Source organism: Callionymus lyra, chromosome 6 (assembly GCF_982586985.1).
Source record: "Callionymus lyra chromosome 6, fCalLyr1.hap1.1, whole genome shotgun sequence".
NCBI lineage: Eukaryota > Metazoa > Chordata > Actinopteri > Syngnathiformes > Callionymidae > Callionymus > Callionymus lyra.
The window spans coordinates 23,087,078-23,105,026 of record NC_141823.1 but is presented as its reverse complement, the minus strand read 5'-3'; the positions used below and the strand labels follow the sequence as shown (position 1 = coordinate 23,105,026).

The following is a 17,949-nucleotide window of genomic DNA, read 5'->3' as shown; positions in this document are numbered from 1 at the left end:
CTGCTGTAGGACGTTTACAGGGTTTTAACTATGTGTTAGAACGTCAGTGATGGATGTATTTACAAGCCTCTCGTACTGTACACAGTACATGGTTGAAGACCAGTGATTCATCGATTCAATGTAAACAATTTACTTCTAGAAACTAATGTTTCTACAAAAATATATTTTTTAAGAATGTACTAAAATAATTTACATTTCACGAATACCCTAGACAAAAATATGTCTATAATCATAACAGTCTAGCTTGTTATAAATGTGAAGCTTGTCCTCTATCAACAGTCCAGTAGCCTCTGGTTATAATCTTGTCAAAATGTAATCACTTTATTTGTCTCCCAACGATAAACCTAGTTTAAAAAAGCTTTATGTGACTGATTCATTTCATTTTTTGGGTATTCAATAACTGTGTCAGGTTGAGTCAGTATGATGAAATATCTGATGTATTCTTTTCAATAATAGAAAGATGAAACAATGTTTTTAACCCTCAAGATGACAACTTTACTCTCATGGAAGAAAGAATACAATAGCTACGGTTATGACCAGTAGCCGGTTTTCACTTTGGTGATATATTCCAGCACCAGAGAACGAGATAATAACTGTATATATAATTGGGAAGATTGACTAGTTGATAATTGGTCAGTGAGTCTTTGTTGTTAACGTCATTGAACAGATTGCGAAGCCACTGATCTACCAATAACAAGAAGCACCTGCATCAGTTTTGGATTCTTACTTCTCGTACTCAGTAGTTTTTATCTATTATAGGGAAGTGACATAAACACCGCAGGACCATCAAAGCTAGCGCTAGCTGTGGTGATAACCAGCTTTGGTTGTGATGCTATAATTCTAACGATACAAAAAATATGATTTTTTTCTCAATTACTTCATTTTAATTCCAACAAAAAAAGCAATGATGAATCTTTAAGCAAGTAACAAGAATACAAACACATACGTCTTATTCACACCCACATTGTTTCATTAAAAAAAATATTGTATAAGATTGTCCAACAACAATGCAATTTCAGAAATTACAAATTAAGCTATTCATATAATAAAGCTATTCAACTTGCCTCATATCAAAAACTAAACAAAAAATAGAAATAAGAGAAGAAGAATCCAGTTTAAACAATTTCAACAACTTTAATCAATAAAGTTTTACCTTACCTTACCTTAAGATCAACGTCTATTCTAGAAAAGGCAACAGGATCAAGTTTTTTATTTCTCACCATTCATCTACCAGAAACAAAATTGTCCTCAATTCGAAAAAAATCAGCACACAATAACATACACATCAACTTCACATAAACAATAGCCCTACACATCTATAAAAACAACAAAAATGCGTTTAAAGTACAGCTTCCTTCCATGTACATTAAAGTACATCAAACCTTTGTACAAACGAGTTCACAAACACACAACTACACAGTTAAAACAAGGCATACTACTTATGTACACAGAACAACAATACTTCACAAGACCATACATCTGGAAATAAAATTTAAAATGAAAAAAAAAAAACAGCAGATCCTTGCAAAAAATACACAAACAAACATTGATAATGACCAAAAAATCACAATAGTTTTCAAGACACAATCATTCTCACATTATTATTCAGCTTCAGGAACACAACCGTGGATCCGACCCAGACTATCCTCCTGATCTGCTGATGCACATGTGTGACACTGCTATGTTTCCCGTGTCCACCCCACCTTCCAGTCCCACAGCTGGAAGCAACATCAAAACCTTATTGTCCTCGTATTACATTCTGTGATTTCAACCAACCCCCAAAATTGAGAACATTTTGGTTGACTGCGTCAGTGAAAGCCTGTTAATAATCACTGTGGATATGAAGTCGGTTTTTCTATCAAATGTTAAAAGGGTTACAGAGTCTGGCAAGTCATGAAGTCATTACATGATGAGATGGTCACAAGCCAACACATCTCTCATTCTACGCCCAGTTCGTAACTCGAGAGTCGCTCTATTATTCTGGTCAATTAAGAGATTGTGGTGGATAGCATTCAAGCAGTTATTGCTGCAAAATACACATCATTCTTTTTAGGAAAATTACAGAGTAGAAGAAATAGAAACCAGGTAACTGGGTGAGAACACAAGCTACAAAAATTCATACTGTATGTTCTATTTATTGTGTTTATCTTAGAAAAACAAAATAATTTTATATGAATACATCAAAGAAGGATAACTACCACAGAAATAAACACATTCCTTTAGATTATTATTACTTTAATTAGAATCTTATTGTATTAAGAATGTTGACTTCTGACAAGATGTGAGTAAATAATGTAACAAAAACAAAGATTAAAGATTTAAAGCTCTATGCAAAGCTTTAATGTTTGGGAGAAAAAAAATTGACCTAGAAAAATAAAATTAAAAAACTACATTTTCAAAGACACAACGCTTGGTATTAAAGTGATAGCAGAAAATATAAAGGTTTTAAAGTGCAATAAAACACTAGAAGAACAGTCACGCTTGTTATTTATTCCCCTTGTTCTCACACAAGTCATTTTAGAATATAAATTATAAGCCAAACCTTGACCCATACTGGTGATAAAATTCACTCCACTAAGCTTATCTATGTATTATAAAATAATATTCAGATTAATTTGAGATATTACCAATACTATAATTTTCAGTGAAACGGCCAATATAATTATGTGGTATTTAAAAAACTGTCAAAATGTTGATCTCACACAAGATAGGGTTAATTGAATGTCTTATTTAATGTCCTTTCAATTCTAGTCTACTTCATGTTTTGCATTGTGGCTCTGAGAGACTACAATTTCATCTATGCTGTATGATAATTTCACAATTAAATAACTTGAACTTGAACTTATTTTATAATCTATATATCTTCAAACTTAGCCAAACCTTCACTATGTTGACCCATATTGGCGTTACAATTTAACTCCACTAAGTTATGTCTTGTAAAGTAATGTTCAGGCAAACTCTAAATCTCGCCGCTACCAGAATTTCATATAAAAAAAATAGTTTTGGTTGCCTAAATTAGGACAGCATTTTTTTATTCATTGGGTAGTTTATTAACGTGTGAATCTTGATTGAACATTATGGGGTTGGATTTGAAGGAAAACTACCAGATAAAACTAAGCAATACTCAATTATCCACTCGTTGCTTTATTACAGCAACATATAAATAGAGCTAAAGTGTTATTCTGAATAAAAACATGAGGAAACATTCACAATGCAAAGATAAAATTCAAAGAATATATTGTATTGTCCTTCAAGTATCATCAAGGAACAGCATTTGAGCCAATCGTAGCATTTGTGGGCGGAACTATTCTCAATCATAAACGGCATTACCTATGGAAACAAAGATTGAATCATGGTTATATTGTCTTTATTTGATAGATTCATTAAAAAACTGTCACATTTATAGATTAAGTGATGAATCATTTTTAATTGCCATAAATAAGGACTAGGGTTGGCAACAACATGAACATGTTTGGATGACATTATTGTTACTGCATCTGAAAACGGAATTTAAATTGTGCAATTGAAATGTGTAAAGTTAATGTATAAACATGACCTAAATAGCTTCATTTCTTTCTAAGTCAAGCGTTTCTTTGTGCGTGTCACCAGTGACTCTATTGCATCATTGCCATGACCTCTGTTTGAAAGTGCTCTAACAAAGACGACAAGTGTCTTACATTTCTAACGTGATCCATATTTGTCACAATGACAAATGCTGATGTCACTTTCAGTCACTGAAATGGCTCCTTCCAAGCAGACAGCAGAAAAAGATACACAGGACAAGACAGATGATCCAGCATCCAGCCCACCTGCGGAGGATGGCGTGTCACCCGCTTCAAGTACTCCTGGAACAAGTATGTATATTTTCAACCTAACTTGCCTCGACTTGATCAAACAGTTCAGCGTAGAATGAAACATTTTTCTAGTTAAGATCTAACCTGACTCCACTTTATTTTTTACTCTGCAAGTCTTTCATATTACTTTACGGTTCGCGTAGTATTACTCTGAAATTCTTATAGTATTACTCAGCAATTTTTGCAATATTACTCTAAGAATTATCTTAGTATTACTCTACGTTTCTTGTAGTAGTACTCTGCGTTTCTTGTAATATTACGAGGTGATTCCCATAGTATAACTGTGCAATTATTTTAGTATTACCCCACAATTTTTGTAGTATTACTATGCAATTCTTTTAGTATTAATCTACAATTCGCGTAGTATAACTCTACAATTTTTGTCGTCATTCTCATAGTATTACAGGCTTATAAACCCTGTATAAGTATGATAAACATGCAAGCAAGTAATTCTCAAAGCTTTATTTCTCTCACTTCTGAGTTGCACGTCACATGACCAAAACACACACGCCTCATTGGTCGAAGGCAGCTCCACATCACTGGTGGGCATGTACTGTATATATTGATGTTTTTAAACGTTTATGTTTTAATTTCTGTGTAATCTTTGACAGATTATGATGTTGTGTCTCATTAGCAAAGTGTGCCATTTCAAGACAGATAGAATGATTCCTTCATTTATTCACAGACATGCAGACTCGTTCTCAGGGAGTAACAAAAAACCCAGGAGGAGGAAAAGCTCTCAGTAAAATGAAGGCCACCAAAGCTGTGAAGAAAACTGTGCCTTACGTCACGACTACCACTCCAGATGCAGGTAAAAGTGTATTTATACAAAAAGGAAACTAAGAACTGACTAAAATCAAACATTTCCTCCGTTATACTGAATCAAAAGCAACCACAGAGGCCTCTGAGGAGAAGGAGGATGAGAAGAACGGTCCTGAGGAACAGCCTGAACCCCCTGAATCTCCAGAGGAAAACACTTTTGAATTGGGAAATTTGGCAGAAATACAGGTACCTTTATCTCCTTAGAGTCATTGATCTATTGAAGTATTGAAGCGTATCATACTTGTGTCAGCTCTGTCTGCAGGCCTGGCTCCTGGCTGAGGAAGTTTTCGAGCTGCAGGAAGTTTCCGAGCTGCACTTTTTTTTTTTTCTTCACTCACTCATAAAGTGTTCACCGGTGATAGCAACTCTTTAACATCCTCCTCACAGGCCTGGCCCACCCTGGACACGCTGGACAAGCTCTGTTAGTGATTAAAGCTTGGTGAAAATATATTCAGATGTTTGAGGAAGAAAGCCCAAAACAAAGATGTACAAATCCAAATGCTTAACATGTTGATCATTAAAGAAGGAACTAATAAAACATGTGTTGTAGATAACTAGCAACTTGTATTTTCTTTGGATAAAACCTCCTGATTATCAAAACAATTCATCAAAAAACAGCATTTATAATAAAAGGCTTGTTTGTCTTCTGTATGAAACATGCTCGCATTGAACGTGTCTTTGGTGGAGAGAATAGGTGGTCATATGGGTGTCGTTGGATGGAGGGTGGGGGTGCTTCTATTAGATGGAATGTGTCGATTCAGCAGACCTGAGAAACGTCCACAAACAACCAGCAGCGGCGAAACAGCAACCAGAGCAATTACCGTCCTCTCAGCCGCCATCCATTGTGTCGACATTATTCACATCAGCTCAATAGACTGTTCATGTCACACTAGAATACACAACAGTAACATATCTTTCAGGTTTAAATACTAACTCAATTTTATTGTATCATGCTGCAAGTGTACAATCAAACTGCAGATTTTACCTCGTAAATCTAATGTTTTCATTGTTGTTAATTGCTAGCATAATGTGAAGCTAATAAAACACATTTTTCTTTGCTTCTGATCTGATGGGAGTTACTTCCAAAATCCATGTACATATGATCTTTTTTCCATATCCTGGTGTTCTAGACTTGACAGTCGTGTCAAAAAATGATTCAATTTAAATCAGAATCAGAAACTTAACTTAGCTTGTGTAAACACAACAGGCTAATAAACCTCAAAGCTCATTCTTAAATATATCATACAATCCTATATGTCATATTTAAACATTTATTTTGTTTCTTTTGCAATGATGGATGGATGGATGGATAGATTGATTTCTTTATTGAAAGGTTGAAATTGTTTATTTAATAATTGTATTTTAAAAATGTAATATTATCTGAATGAATGCTTTTTGTAAACACAGAGTTTGATATTCTAATTCCAATAATTCAAAGATGTTGTTTCAAAATTCAATTATCTTTTATTTGGATGCCTTTGAAATTAAATATATAAAAGTTGCTATACTAGATAATACCAAAGGTATTCCTAGCTACTTGTGTGCTTCTACATCCCCTCACGATTTGTCTAAAAGTTTGATCAAGTATCCCGGAAATTTTTGTGGTACAGTCTGGTTTCTGGTGGCATTATTAAACCAATATTTTTGTATTGAATTTTAAATGTTGAAATTACTTCTTTTAAATTGAATTATTAAATATATATATATATATATCTATGTATTGTTGAATCCATTTTTTAATGATAAAGATTTCCACCATTTAAAATGTTAAAATAACCCATTCTTTTGCACTGATAAACAGGACTTATCATATTCAGGCCTCATTTGTTGCTCTTGTCCTGTTGGGTAAACAGAATGTAATGCTAAAAATAAACGCCATTAAAAATGTAATGAAAAATTAAAGAAACAAAATGTGACGCTACCATTGTTTTTTTTTATCTCTCCTTCAAACTGGGTCATGATGATGACATTTTTCCAAAAGTGTGCGCTGCATCTCAAATCTCTACTGAGCTGCTCCAGAAGAAAATAATCAAAGACTCGACTGCAGCAAGTGGACTTAACAGAGGAAGGGGGGATCTAGAGAGAAGGTGGGGGGGTGGGATTTGTCTGCAGGATGTGAAGGCATGATAGAGGAGAAGCATATGGCTGCACTGGGTCAACGCCAACCTCCGGGTTCTGTCTTCTATGCTGGAAACAACAGCATCGGATTTGTTTGTTCAGAAATGTCTCGGATTCCAGGCAAAATGATGATGATGACTTTTATTTCATGTTGTTTTTCTTAAGACGACATTTCCCGTCTGAATTGAAAGCACCAACCTGATGCCTGTGGTCGCGTCCAAGTGTCACTCTCAGGGTAAATAAGAGGCGTAGACAGTTAATTCCTAATTCTCAAGCTCCAATCCGGGCGTTTCGATTGGACGCTCAGGCACAACATGGACTCATGTAACAACTCACATTATTGTGTAGCTGCAGATGTAAACAATGTTCTGCTGAGTAAGTTGGTCATTCATAAATAAGCATCAAACACTTCTAAATAAGTCGCATTTTCATAAAAACGATTAAAAAAAATTAAGGGAATTTTATATAATAAAAAGTGACGCACAGAATGGAGCTTTTAAAGCATGAAGTTTGATCAATAAAATGAACATGTATGGAATCCATTGAAGTTGTTTAAAGCTTCAACAAGCCTCAGACACGCCCCACTCCAGACATGAAGCTCAACAGCTCACACACTTAAACCCATAGAAACGTGACGTACACGAGAAGCTTCGATCTCCACACACACTGACGCGCCGCGCGAAGCCGCAGACAAGCAGCTCGACTGGCCGCCCTGCTGCCCCCCCATCAGCCCCGCGGCTCTTACCTGAGAGTGAGCGGGGAGTTGGCGTGCAAGTTGCGGGCGGGAGGCGGGCTGGATTCGCCGGGGTCTCGGTCCGCCATGCCGGTCCCTGCTCAGTCATCCGTGCAAGTGATGCACGCGCACGAGAAGAAGACACCTGAGGTTCAGCGACGCTAGGCTGCTGCGTTCACGGGCTGTAGGAAAATAACAAGTCCGCGCCACAATGTATATGTTGTTATGACTAGTTGAGGATAACATTTAATTATATAGTTTAACCAATACTATATTGCCTTACCTTTACCTACATAATCCAAATCCTTTTTTGTTAGCATTTAAAACAGAACAAGTAACTAGCTGCTAAATAAGCTCCCAACTTGTGCTGCTGCTCTCTCTGCACAACAAAGAGTGACGGATCAACAGTTTACTCTTATGGATCCAGATGAGAAGCAACACCACCATTGTATCACATGTTCCTTGTCCTAATACAAACATTTTCTAAAAGATTAATTGAATCCATCGAATCAATCGGAATGAGGTATAAAATCAATATTTTTATTTTCAAAACACACACTTACAGACATGTGTAAAAACAACAGTGAAAAAGACAACAGTAAGACCACCTTTTAAAAGTTAATAGTGTTTTTTAAAAGGAACTACAAAACATGAAACTATGAAACAGGAATTACAGTGAATAATCCAATTAAAAAAGTCGTGTTTTTAATTTCTTTGTTAAGAATCTCAGATAGCAGGGAGATTCAGACGCGGGACATAAGTAACATCACGCATAAGAGACAATATATTAACGTCACAAGATAACATCATGACATAATGCATAACACAGAGGGTTTCAGATAAAAAAGAATGAAACCAAAACACTTGGATAAATAGATAATGATCACATGACACACAGTGGGATCACATGCAGCATTCAGTAACATCAATCATAAACAAAAAATAATAACATTTTTGTTTACAGTTAAAAATGTTTGATTGCAGCTGAAAACGCTTTTATTATCTTTGAAAATTCTTTATTCTTGTACATGTCAGATGTTAACAATACTTTCACTATTCTATGTATATGATATTTAAGATGGACAGTTTAACTAGAAATAAACAACGACGAAAAATAAACAAAATATTATTTATTTCCGGTATTTTTCTACGTCATAATGTAATTTCAAAGTTGTACAGTTGACCATGTTGTCCGTCTTTATCTAATGTTCAGAACAAAATAGACACCCATGGTACCGATCCCCTTATTGTCATGGAGATGCCATTGAACATGTCTTTTGTTCAGATACGTGAAGACAGAGGATGAAGAGGGTTCTACTCCATGTCTGCACTGGAAAGAAACGAGAGAATTATGAGACAAAGAGCTCATAAAAAGAGAGAAGCAGGAACCTCCTTTTATTATCTGCTTGCCAGCAATAAACGAATGACAGATTGAATATAAGGGACAAACAAGGACATCGGTGTATAATTCAATTTTTCTACTGGTGTGTTTTGTTGCAACTTTACCAGCGTCTCACTGATCCTTTAGGGAGACGTCGTTGACAAAAGGGTGGAGCAGGACCTCATCTGCTTGGAGTCTGCTTTTTGGATCGAGGTGAAGCATCTTCTTCAGCAGCTCAATGCATTCAGAGACTTCCTCGGACCGCTGCCGGTTTACGTTGTGCATTGGCAGCTGCATTGAAAAAGTGAGCCGTAAAAGTGAGCGATTTTTGTTTCAAATACCAGGAAAAAAAGAAGATCACAATACATGTTTGATCTCATCCAGTGAGGAGAAGAAGCGTCTCCTTCTGTCTTTAGTTTTTATCCCTGACTGCTTTTCATATTTGTCTGGAGACTGAAACGAAAGAGGAATTTCTCATTCGTTTATATGATTCATCTTCCCTTAAATGATGCCACTTTACTTTAAAATCCCAGGCTTTCTTTGGGTCGCAGGGTTCGTGACATCTAGAGAAGAAGTACATCGTGTAGATCCCTTCATCCAGCATCTTCTTAGGAGGCTTCCCTCCGAGCTCCATGATGCACCGTAACTGCAAATAAAAAAATCTTTCGTTTTCACTTGTTAACTTTGTTTTTGTAACAATTTAACAGGAGTAGGTCTGTTTATATCATATTAAATACATTTAGGATAAAGATGATTTTTCAGAAATACAAATTTTTCCGTTGATACTAACTGACCTAAATTCTGAGTTGTATTGGATTGTGGTGTTTTGATAAAAAGCATTTGTATAGATGAGAAGATGTTAGTTGTAATACGTACGGTTTCATAGTTATTTCTTCCAGGGCAGAGGTCACATCCTACGCTTAGGTTAGCGATCATCATGGCGAGAGACCAGATGTCGATGGCCTCGTTATACTGGAGCCCCAAAATAACCTCCGGAGCCCTGTGAGGTGGATAGATAACAAAGAAAATAAACATATTTTCCTCTGTTTTTTAGGCTTTTTTTCTCTGAGAAAAACACTATGGATGATGTAAGTAAAGTCTACAATCAGATGCTTGATATATGGGTCAATATAAATACATATTTAGAGACAAGTCATCGATGCTTCAAATGTTAATTCCATGTTTAAATACATTTTTGTGAAAAATAAATTATCAATAATCATCACAGTAGTACACGCTGGACCATATTTTGTAGTATATATATATATATATATATACATATATATATATATATATATTTATATATATATATAGTTTGGCTATTAGCTCAAGGTAGAATTGATTAAAAAAAATAAAACAATTCAATTTTATATTCACAATTACATGCAAATATTTACGGTGTTAATTTTCGTGTTGCAACTTAGCTTCTGGCCACTAGATGGCAGCAGTAGTTATTTCAGACGCAGCTAAAGAAACAATGAAATCCCTTGAAATCCTGGCAATGAGGACGAGAGGATACAGTTGACTCTAGGATGTTTTTCAATATTTTAGGAATCGAAAGGAAAAACGACTTTGTGAAGAGTCTTGTGGTCTGTAAATTCTACAACACCAGAGTCAAGTACTCGGATAATACTACAAATATATTGTTTGCAATATATCGTATGGAATTGGGATAGTTATTGACAGATTCTTGCACACCTGTACGGTAAGGTCTGGACCAAACATCCACGTCTGACATCTGAAGTATTTTGTGATTCCCCAAAGTCCTTCAGCTTCACCCGGAACGGTCGATGAATCTGATCCACCAGGATGACATTGTCTGGTTTGATGTCGCAGTGAATCACCTGGACCTCCTTCAGCGCTTTACACGCCGAAGCAATCTGCACGTCAACGTAAACACGATGGTTGTTATCAAGAAACAAGCCACAAGTGCTGCCATCGTCTTACATCTTTCAGGATGAATTTGAAACTGTACACTGGCAAAGGGCTCCAGTCTCTCTTGGCCATGTATTCGAAGATGGTGATGTCCAGCTTCTCAAACACGATCACCACATGGCCACACACACGAAAAGATTCATGGCAGTGGATGATACAAGCGGTGTCATGGTCCAGTTGACGTAGCTGCTCCAGCATGAAAATCTGGAGAAAAAGAATTTCATACATTAATTCATTTACTCTCTTTACCTACTAGTTTGGGAACAAACGATTAACCTCATTGACGTCACTCATTTCCCATCCCATATCTTTGGATATCTTTAGCGCCACCTCCTGTTCTTCTCCAGACTTCTTGCAATGTATCACATATCCGAAGGTTCCTTCGCCCATGAGCCCGATAAAGCTGTAGTCTTTCAACGCTGCCATTACTGGCTTTAAAATGCTCTCTGTGGTGGACATAACGCTCAAGCTGTAAGAAGAGTTTGGCAATTAGCTCAAAGAATTCATTTTTTAAAAATCACATACTAATTCAACTAAACTGATATCACTTAATATCTGAACCTCACTTTACATGTACACATTTACAGAGTAGTGTTCATTTAAGGGCTTAAAAGTATTAAAATAGTTTTGATATTGTGGGAAAACTGTACAGGGCTGTTTTTGCATTACACAGTACTCATAGATAACTACTCAAATCAACATGTATCATCAATTCACTTCTTTGTGTAGTTGGACTGTGGGGATAAAACTGACCGTCCAATTAAAACCCTTGTGTGAACGAGAACATACAAACTCCACACAGGTAGCACTTGGGTTTGTATCAGGTAATCTCTATAGTTGAGGATAAAATTAAATAAACGGGAAGCCACTGCAGAACTTGAATTGGCTTTGCAGTATTCTGGTGTTCTAGTATCTTAAGCAATATTCTAATTAACAATTGTTACACAGTTTGCAACCATAGTCTTGTGAACGTTCATATTTATGTATAGAACTAGAACCTGAGCAACAGTACATTGAAGACATACAAGTGAACGGCAAAACCTTTTAAAACATTAATAGATCCAGATAGAAAACCAACGAAACCCAAATCACATCAAAGGTAAACCATTTTGAACCAATCCTGAAAGAGTTGAAATATGAATTGTTGAGCTATTCTGACCACAAAGGAACTAACCAACACTTACATAACACACCTTCTTGGCAGTGGTAATAGATGGTGAAGGGCTAATGAAGCTTCATGAAGCAGTACTCTTATTGTAAGAGCTCAGTAGGTGGCGCCCTCACTTATAAAAAGTGTAAGATCAATTAAAATAGCTCTTCAAACGAAACATTATAGAGTCCAGGAGGCTCTGAAAATAAGGACAGGATTCATGACGCTTCATTAATCCAGTAAACATAGATGATGATCTGAAGGTTGACTTTGAAGTGCCATACACACCTACAAATAACAATGATAATAGAAAACAGTTTTTATGTGTCTCTCTGTGTGTTTATAGTTAGATTTTCATGTCACTTGTGAAGGTCATTTAAGTTTGTCATCAGTTGTTTTACATCATATGCTAAAGAGCAACACCTACAGTTGTTTTTCTACCTCATCCCTTTATGTCTAAAGTATAAAAGGTGACACTAAAGGATAAAAGGAACCAAGCCTGAGCTTGTTATGAGCAAGCTATAAATACGTGTTTCCTCTTGTTATTTGACACAAGCAAACTCACCATTATCGTTTTCCACCAGCTTTTAAAGATGCCTCTCATGCTACCACCATGGGCTGTTGAATATATGGATGTCCTATGTTACGTTCTGTAAGTATTTCACATACGTTGAATCAAATGTTTCGAGTCAAATTGTCAATATGTAAAACTAATATATTTTATTTTCTGCTCAAGGTATTTTGAACTTGCTGGCCTGGGAGCTTTGGCGATCTGTTTATTGCCGCGCTGTATGAAAAAGGAGCCTTTGTCGCGGTTTTCTGGAGAACCGCCTACTTATGAAGAGGTGGGACTATTTTTAAATGTCAAAAATATTAAATATTTACATTTTTAACTTAAATACCTTTGACAAAAACAAATGTATTTAAGAGGTTACAATAGTTTGATTTAAGGAGCTCAAAAAAATACTTTTTGTGTCTGTGTAATCCTTATATTTAAACTAGCTTGTATTTAAAACCCATTATTTGATTCTTTTACTTGGTAGTTATTCAATATGCTTCCATAGACAAGCTTAGACTACATTAATAAAGATATATATATTTTTGTAATCCTTTTTCTCACCTCTCTGTGTTCTAGTGTGAAATCAGGTTCACCAATGATCCCCCACCTCCATACGCAGAATTGAATATTCCTGATATGGCTGCACCTCAGACGAGCCCAGAGGCCGAGGCCAATGTAGAGTCTGCGAGCAACGCGGAGACGAAAATCGACATGGATCCGAACGTGCGCGAGGAGAATGACCCCGAGTTGGGGTCAGACCTCAGCGCCGGGGTCGACTCCGATGAGACGGAAAAGTCTCGCATTTCTTCTTCTGATCATGAGGCCGGTGAAACAAAGTGAGCGGCGAGAGAGGAGCCCTGCCCTGTCACTGTCTATGGGTCAATAAAGTTAATCAGGTTACTACATACACGACCATTTCTAACCCTCACCGACAAAAGTATGTTTGAAAAACCCAATAAACTGATTTCTTAGTATGATAATTCAGCGTGGTTCTTTCTGCACTAAGTGAGGTATTATCATGAAAGTGTAGCTGGTTTGATGAATAACACATTTTATTGTGCTTTTCCATTCAATCATTAGCATGTACAGCACAAGCTGAAATGTATGGTGGCCAAGGAAGCTCACAACAGCACACATTAAAAAGGCTCCACATCATTAAAATGGCCACAAGAACATAAAGCCAGTGGGAAAGTGACCAGACTCTGAGGTGAAGTGAAAAGTAACGAGAGGTTTTCGACACAAGAAGTTGTAAAAATATGTCTAAATGGACAAATATGAACGTCATAAATCCTCAATGTTTCAGCATGTATACGAGGGTTGTCAGAATCTTCAGCTACTCTTAATGTTCAGTTGTGTCTTTTTCAGTTTGCATTTTTCACACCAAATCAAACCCCAGCGTTGCTTTCAATGCGTCCATTACATAGTATTGTTAAATGAAAGTATGTTAAAGCCACGTGAGCACAGACTCGCATATAAACCATAAAACCCTTTCTTTCCAAAAACCAAGAGCACATCAGAGCGTTTGATCCAACACTCCTCAGGGATCCGTGACAGCACTGGCTTTGATGGGGTCAGTGAAGCCACATCATCTGCACACAAAACAAAATCCCCTCCGCAGAGATCCTGTCCATGAGGAATACAATCGACAATTCTGCTCTCGTCCTATAGTAGGTAGAATAGGGCCCTACTGGCCCATATGAATCAGAATCAGAATCAGAATCAGAATCCTTTATTTGTCCCGCGAGGGGAAATTCGGTTCAACAACAGCCAGAGTAATATACCAAGAAAATAAAACACCCAGAAATAAAAAATAATAAAAAGAAAAAGAAAGAAAATCTATCTAGACAATGTGCAGTTACATTAAAAAGATGGCTGCACCAGATTTAGCACAATGCTACTTTAGCGACATCAAGGAGATTCCAAACCGAGTTCATTCTCACCAGGAAAAAACATTCGGTGTTTCCTGGCGTATCCTGTTTACGTTTTTGACTAATAATGATTTTATCACATTTAACCAACGACATTTAAATTACATATGAAAACCTTTTTTTCTTTAAAGTAGGAATGCATCTTGATTTAATTTATTAATAACAACAAATTCAATTGAAAGGCAGAGTAACTTCAAAGAATAAAAGCAGTTATCAAAGCCCTACAGTTCACTCTCAGACATTATGCTTTCGTCCTCTAATAAAAAGGTATGAAGGAGGACGGCGTACACGGAAATTCTCCTCTTGGGATCAATCTGAAGCATTTTCTTCAGCAGTTCCACACAAGCGTTGATCTCCTCGGAGCTGTTGCTCTTTTTATTGTGCAACGGCAGCTGCGGGGAACACATCGAGTCATTGATAAAAATGATAAAAATATTTATATCATGAAACTCACAGCCTTGATCTCATCCATCGACGCCAAAAAGCGTTTCCTTCTGTCCTTCGGTTTCACACGATTCTCCCTCTCGTACTGCTCCGGTGTCTACGGCACAAAACTTCGGTTCTAAGGTTCTTTTGTGAACGGTCTTGTACAACAGAAGGAGGAAAAAAAGTACCTTGAAAGTCCAGATTTTTTTGGAAGTGTTTACTCCTGGACATTTATAGAAGTAGTACCTGGTGTAGATCCCATCATCCAACATTTTCTTGGGAGGTTTCCCCAAGAGTTTAATGATGCAGCGCATCTGGAGATTTGAAGTCAAGATAAAATACATATTTAAATGTAATGTGTGTCGCTTTTCGTTTGTCAAAATTCCGCCAAATCCTTAGAGGACTAAGTCTAAGCGGAAGGAGATGCACAGGATAAAATTCCCCAATTGGATAATTTCTGTTGAACTGGTCGACGAAGAGTTTTACAAGTACTGTATGTCAGGAGACGTGTCCTGTGGTGTTGCAAATATATCCATCAGTGAGAGAAGGATACATTTAAGAAGATTGCTGGAACTACTTGAATTAGGTTAAGAAGTCTAAATCACATGATCAGAAAGGAAGCTCTCCCATCGTCAAAGTGAAAAACCCTAGTGACATCCCTGACCTTTACAAAACACTATTACTACACAATCTTAAAATGGAAGAACCTCATTAACACTCTTTTATCTCTGTTAGCAATGTCACTCAGAAACAGAGGAAAACATTTTACTGACAATATATATGATGATGTTAATGAGAAATAGATGATTTCCTTTCAAAGGTTTCCAGATCACTGAACACACAAATTCTGATCGCTCTCTGTGTAGAGAAGGCTGACTTTTTATACACTTATAATGTGTGTGTTGTACAAGTTAGATGCCACCACCTGCTACCCCATTGATCTCATCCTTATCAACCACATTTCAAATGCTTAAAGAGGTATCAAATTATACTGGGTATAATCTGAATTGATTATGATGTACAACTCATTTTATATGTTTCGATGTGTTAAACCTGGTGTTATCTCAGATAACCTGAAAACACATCTGTTTGTGTTATCCCTTGTGTTGTCTCTGGGTCAAGGTGAACAACCTGGCTTCTATAAATACATATGCAGTGGTGGAGGTCTTCATCTTGACCCAGAGACAACACAAGGGATACCACAAACATATTTGTTTCGGTGCGTTTGGGTCATCTTGACCCTCAGATAATGAAAAGGATTAAATGTATATCTTTCTAATCAAATATATTGTTATTGTTATTAGTAGTATTATTAGTATTGTTGTTATTATTTTAACCCCGACACAATTAGTATATGTAATACATTTGACATACTTATACTCACATAAAACATAAAATTAAATTAAAATGTTGATGTACTGAACTTAAATACATTTTATATAATTACTTTTTTGGTTTGCTCATTTACTTACCGTTTCATATTCATTGGTCCCCGGACAAAGAGCGAAGCCTATAAACAAGTGAGCTGTTATCATGCCCAGAGACCAAATGTCAATAGCTTCAGAATATCTCAGGCCCAGAATAACTTCAGGAGCCCTAGAAGGTGAAACATTTGAGTTAAGATTCAGTTCAATCCAGCACCAGGTGTTGTGAGTCTACCTGTACGGTAAGGCCTGGACGATGGTCCCGGTGCAGACCTGCTTCGTTTTCACAGACTCCCCGAAGTCGATCAGCTTGGTCCTCAGCGGCCTTCTCTTCTGGTCCACCAGCATCACGTTATCCAGCTTCATGTCCGTGTGGATCACACCCGCTTCCTTCAGTGCTTTACACGCCGTGGCGAGCTACGATGAACACAGCCAGGGAGTCAGATCATGAGTGAGGTCTGGAGTCGTTTGTGTTGCTGTTTCCTGACATCTCTCATGATGCTCTTCAAGTCACAGATGGGCATGGGCGACCAGCCTCTCTTCTTCATGTAGTCGTAGATGGTGATGTCCAGCTTCTCGAACACGATGACCACGCGTCCACTCACGTGGTAGAATTCGTGGTATCTGATGAGGCAGGCCTTGTCAGGGTCCAACCGCCTCAGCTTCTGTAGCGTGGTGAGCTGAGGAGCGGAAACGACGAGTCAGCGATCTTTCAAACATCTCCTGAAACGGCCATGCTCACCTCCCCGCTTTCCTTCACGTCACCTGGACTCGAGGTGTCTTTGGAAATCTTCACAGCCACTATCTCTTTGGTTTTAACGTTCTTGCATTGAACCACGTACCCAAAGCTACCCTCCCCCATGCAGCCCATCATTTTATAGTCTTGGAGTTCTTCAAGCACTGGGGTCAGAATCCTGTCTGGAATTGACATTTTTTGAAGGACAGCTAATAGAAAGAAATGAAACGTTAAAAAAAATTGTAGTCTTAGAAATGGGGAGAAATAGCCTAGATTTTTGGACAAACTATATTTGTGTTTATTTTGTCTATAATTTGCCCATTCTTCACTTTAAATAATGGAGGGTTTTTTTCTCAGGTGCTCACATTAATACACAAATCTAATTAACAACTAAAAGTGGAAATGGGATTTCCAGGTCACAATATCAACATTAATATTGAATTATGACTCATTTTTTCCACTAAGGAAATTTAGAGACCTGCCATACAGAGGCCTTACCATTAAACCTATCTCAGTGTCTGTGTTGATTCAGCCTAAATATAGAAATGGTCCAACAACTGCTGGAGTTTTTTTTATTTGATCACATCTTACTAACGGAAAGAGACGCAAACTCTCTCCTAATTATTTCTTTAATCGCTATGAGCCATTGTAATCTAGGAAGGCTATGACAATGACACGCTCCACGAACATATATACTGTTGCATCAGTCATGCCTTTATGCCTTCATCTTCATTTTAATGTTCACTTAGACTCCCTTAGATGTTGATACGTGTGTGTGTGTGTACTTTCAAAGGATGAATGCCAGGTTACACATAAAAGAGCCAACATTTTAAACACAAAACTGACAACATTTACAAAGGTTTTATAAATGTATTTCTCTAAT

The 17,949-nt window shown here is 37.0% G+C and overlaps 4 protein-coding genes across 6 annotated transcripts; 2 read left to right on the top strand and 2 right to left on the bottom strand.

Annotated features, from left to right (window-relative positions):
- Window positions 1-3,386: 3,386 nt before the first annotated feature.
- LOC148077627 (uncharacterized) lies at window positions 3,387-5,233 on the top strand. Of its 3 annotated transcripts, none has more exons than XM_087793446.1 (4): window positions 3,387-3,854; window positions 4,540-4,665; window positions 4,744-4,862; window positions 4,939-5,233. In XM_087793446.1, the coding sequence occupies exons 1-4, from the start codon at window positions 3,713-3,715 to the stop codon at window positions 5,047-5,049; spliced, it is 498 nt and encodes a 165-aa protein (XP_087649572.1). In that variant the 5' UTR covers window positions 3,387-3,712; the 3' UTR covers window positions 5,050-5,233. The 3 variants fall into 3 exon arrangements, 1 of the variants encoding a protein (XP_087649572.1); XR_015711430.1 differs by having other exon boundaries at window positions 3,390-3,854; window positions 4,753-4,862; window positions 4,927-5,233; XR_015711429.1 differs by having other exon boundaries at window positions 3,391-3,854; window positions 4,927-5,233.
- Window positions 5,234-8,841: 3,608 nt separating this feature from the next.
- Window positions 8,842-12,084, bottom strand: LOC148077626 (homeodomain-interacting protein kinase 2-like). The gene is made up of 9 exons (XM_087793231.1): window positions 12,028-12,084; window positions 11,120-11,312; window positions 10,856-11,047; window positions 10,607-10,788; window positions 9,785-9,908; window positions 9,429-9,554; window positions 9,275-9,361; window positions 9,045-9,199; window positions 8,842-8,857 (listed from the first exon to the last, which is right to left on the bottom strand). The coding sequence occupies exons 2-9, from the start codon at window positions 11,300-11,302 to the stop codon at window positions 8,842-8,844; spliced, it is 1,065 nt and encodes a 354-aa protein (XP_087649357.1). The 5' UTR covers window positions 11,303-11,312; window positions 12,028-12,084.
- Window positions 12,085-12,509: 425 nt separating this feature from the next.
- LOC148077625 (uncharacterized) lies at window positions 12,510-13,532 on the top strand. Its single transcript, XM_087794094.1, has 3 exons — window positions 12,510-12,645; window positions 12,730-12,838; window positions 13,129-13,532. Exons 1-3 carry the CDS (start codon window positions 12,587-12,589, stop codon window positions 13,390-13,392), a joined length of 432 nt encoding a protein of 143 aa, XP_087650220.1. The 5' UTR covers window positions 12,510-12,586; the 3' UTR covers window positions 13,393-13,532.
- Window positions 13,533-14,157: 625 nt separating this feature from the next.
- LOC148077624 (homeodomain-interacting protein kinase 1-like) lies at window positions 14,158-17,671 on the bottom strand. Its single transcript, XM_087793429.1, has 7 exons — window positions 17,073-17,671; window positions 16,819-17,010; window positions 16,566-16,747; window positions 16,379-16,502; window positions 15,095-15,220; window positions 14,935-15,021; window positions 14,158-14,872 (listed from the first exon to the last, which is right to left on the bottom strand). The coding sequence occupies exons 1-7, from the start codon at window positions 17,259-17,261 to the stop codon at window positions 14,702-14,704; spliced, it is 1,071 nt and encodes a 356-aa protein (XP_087649555.1). The 5' UTR covers window positions 17,262-17,671; the 3' UTR covers window positions 14,158-14,701.
- Window positions 17,672-17,949: the final 278 nt, after the last annotated feature.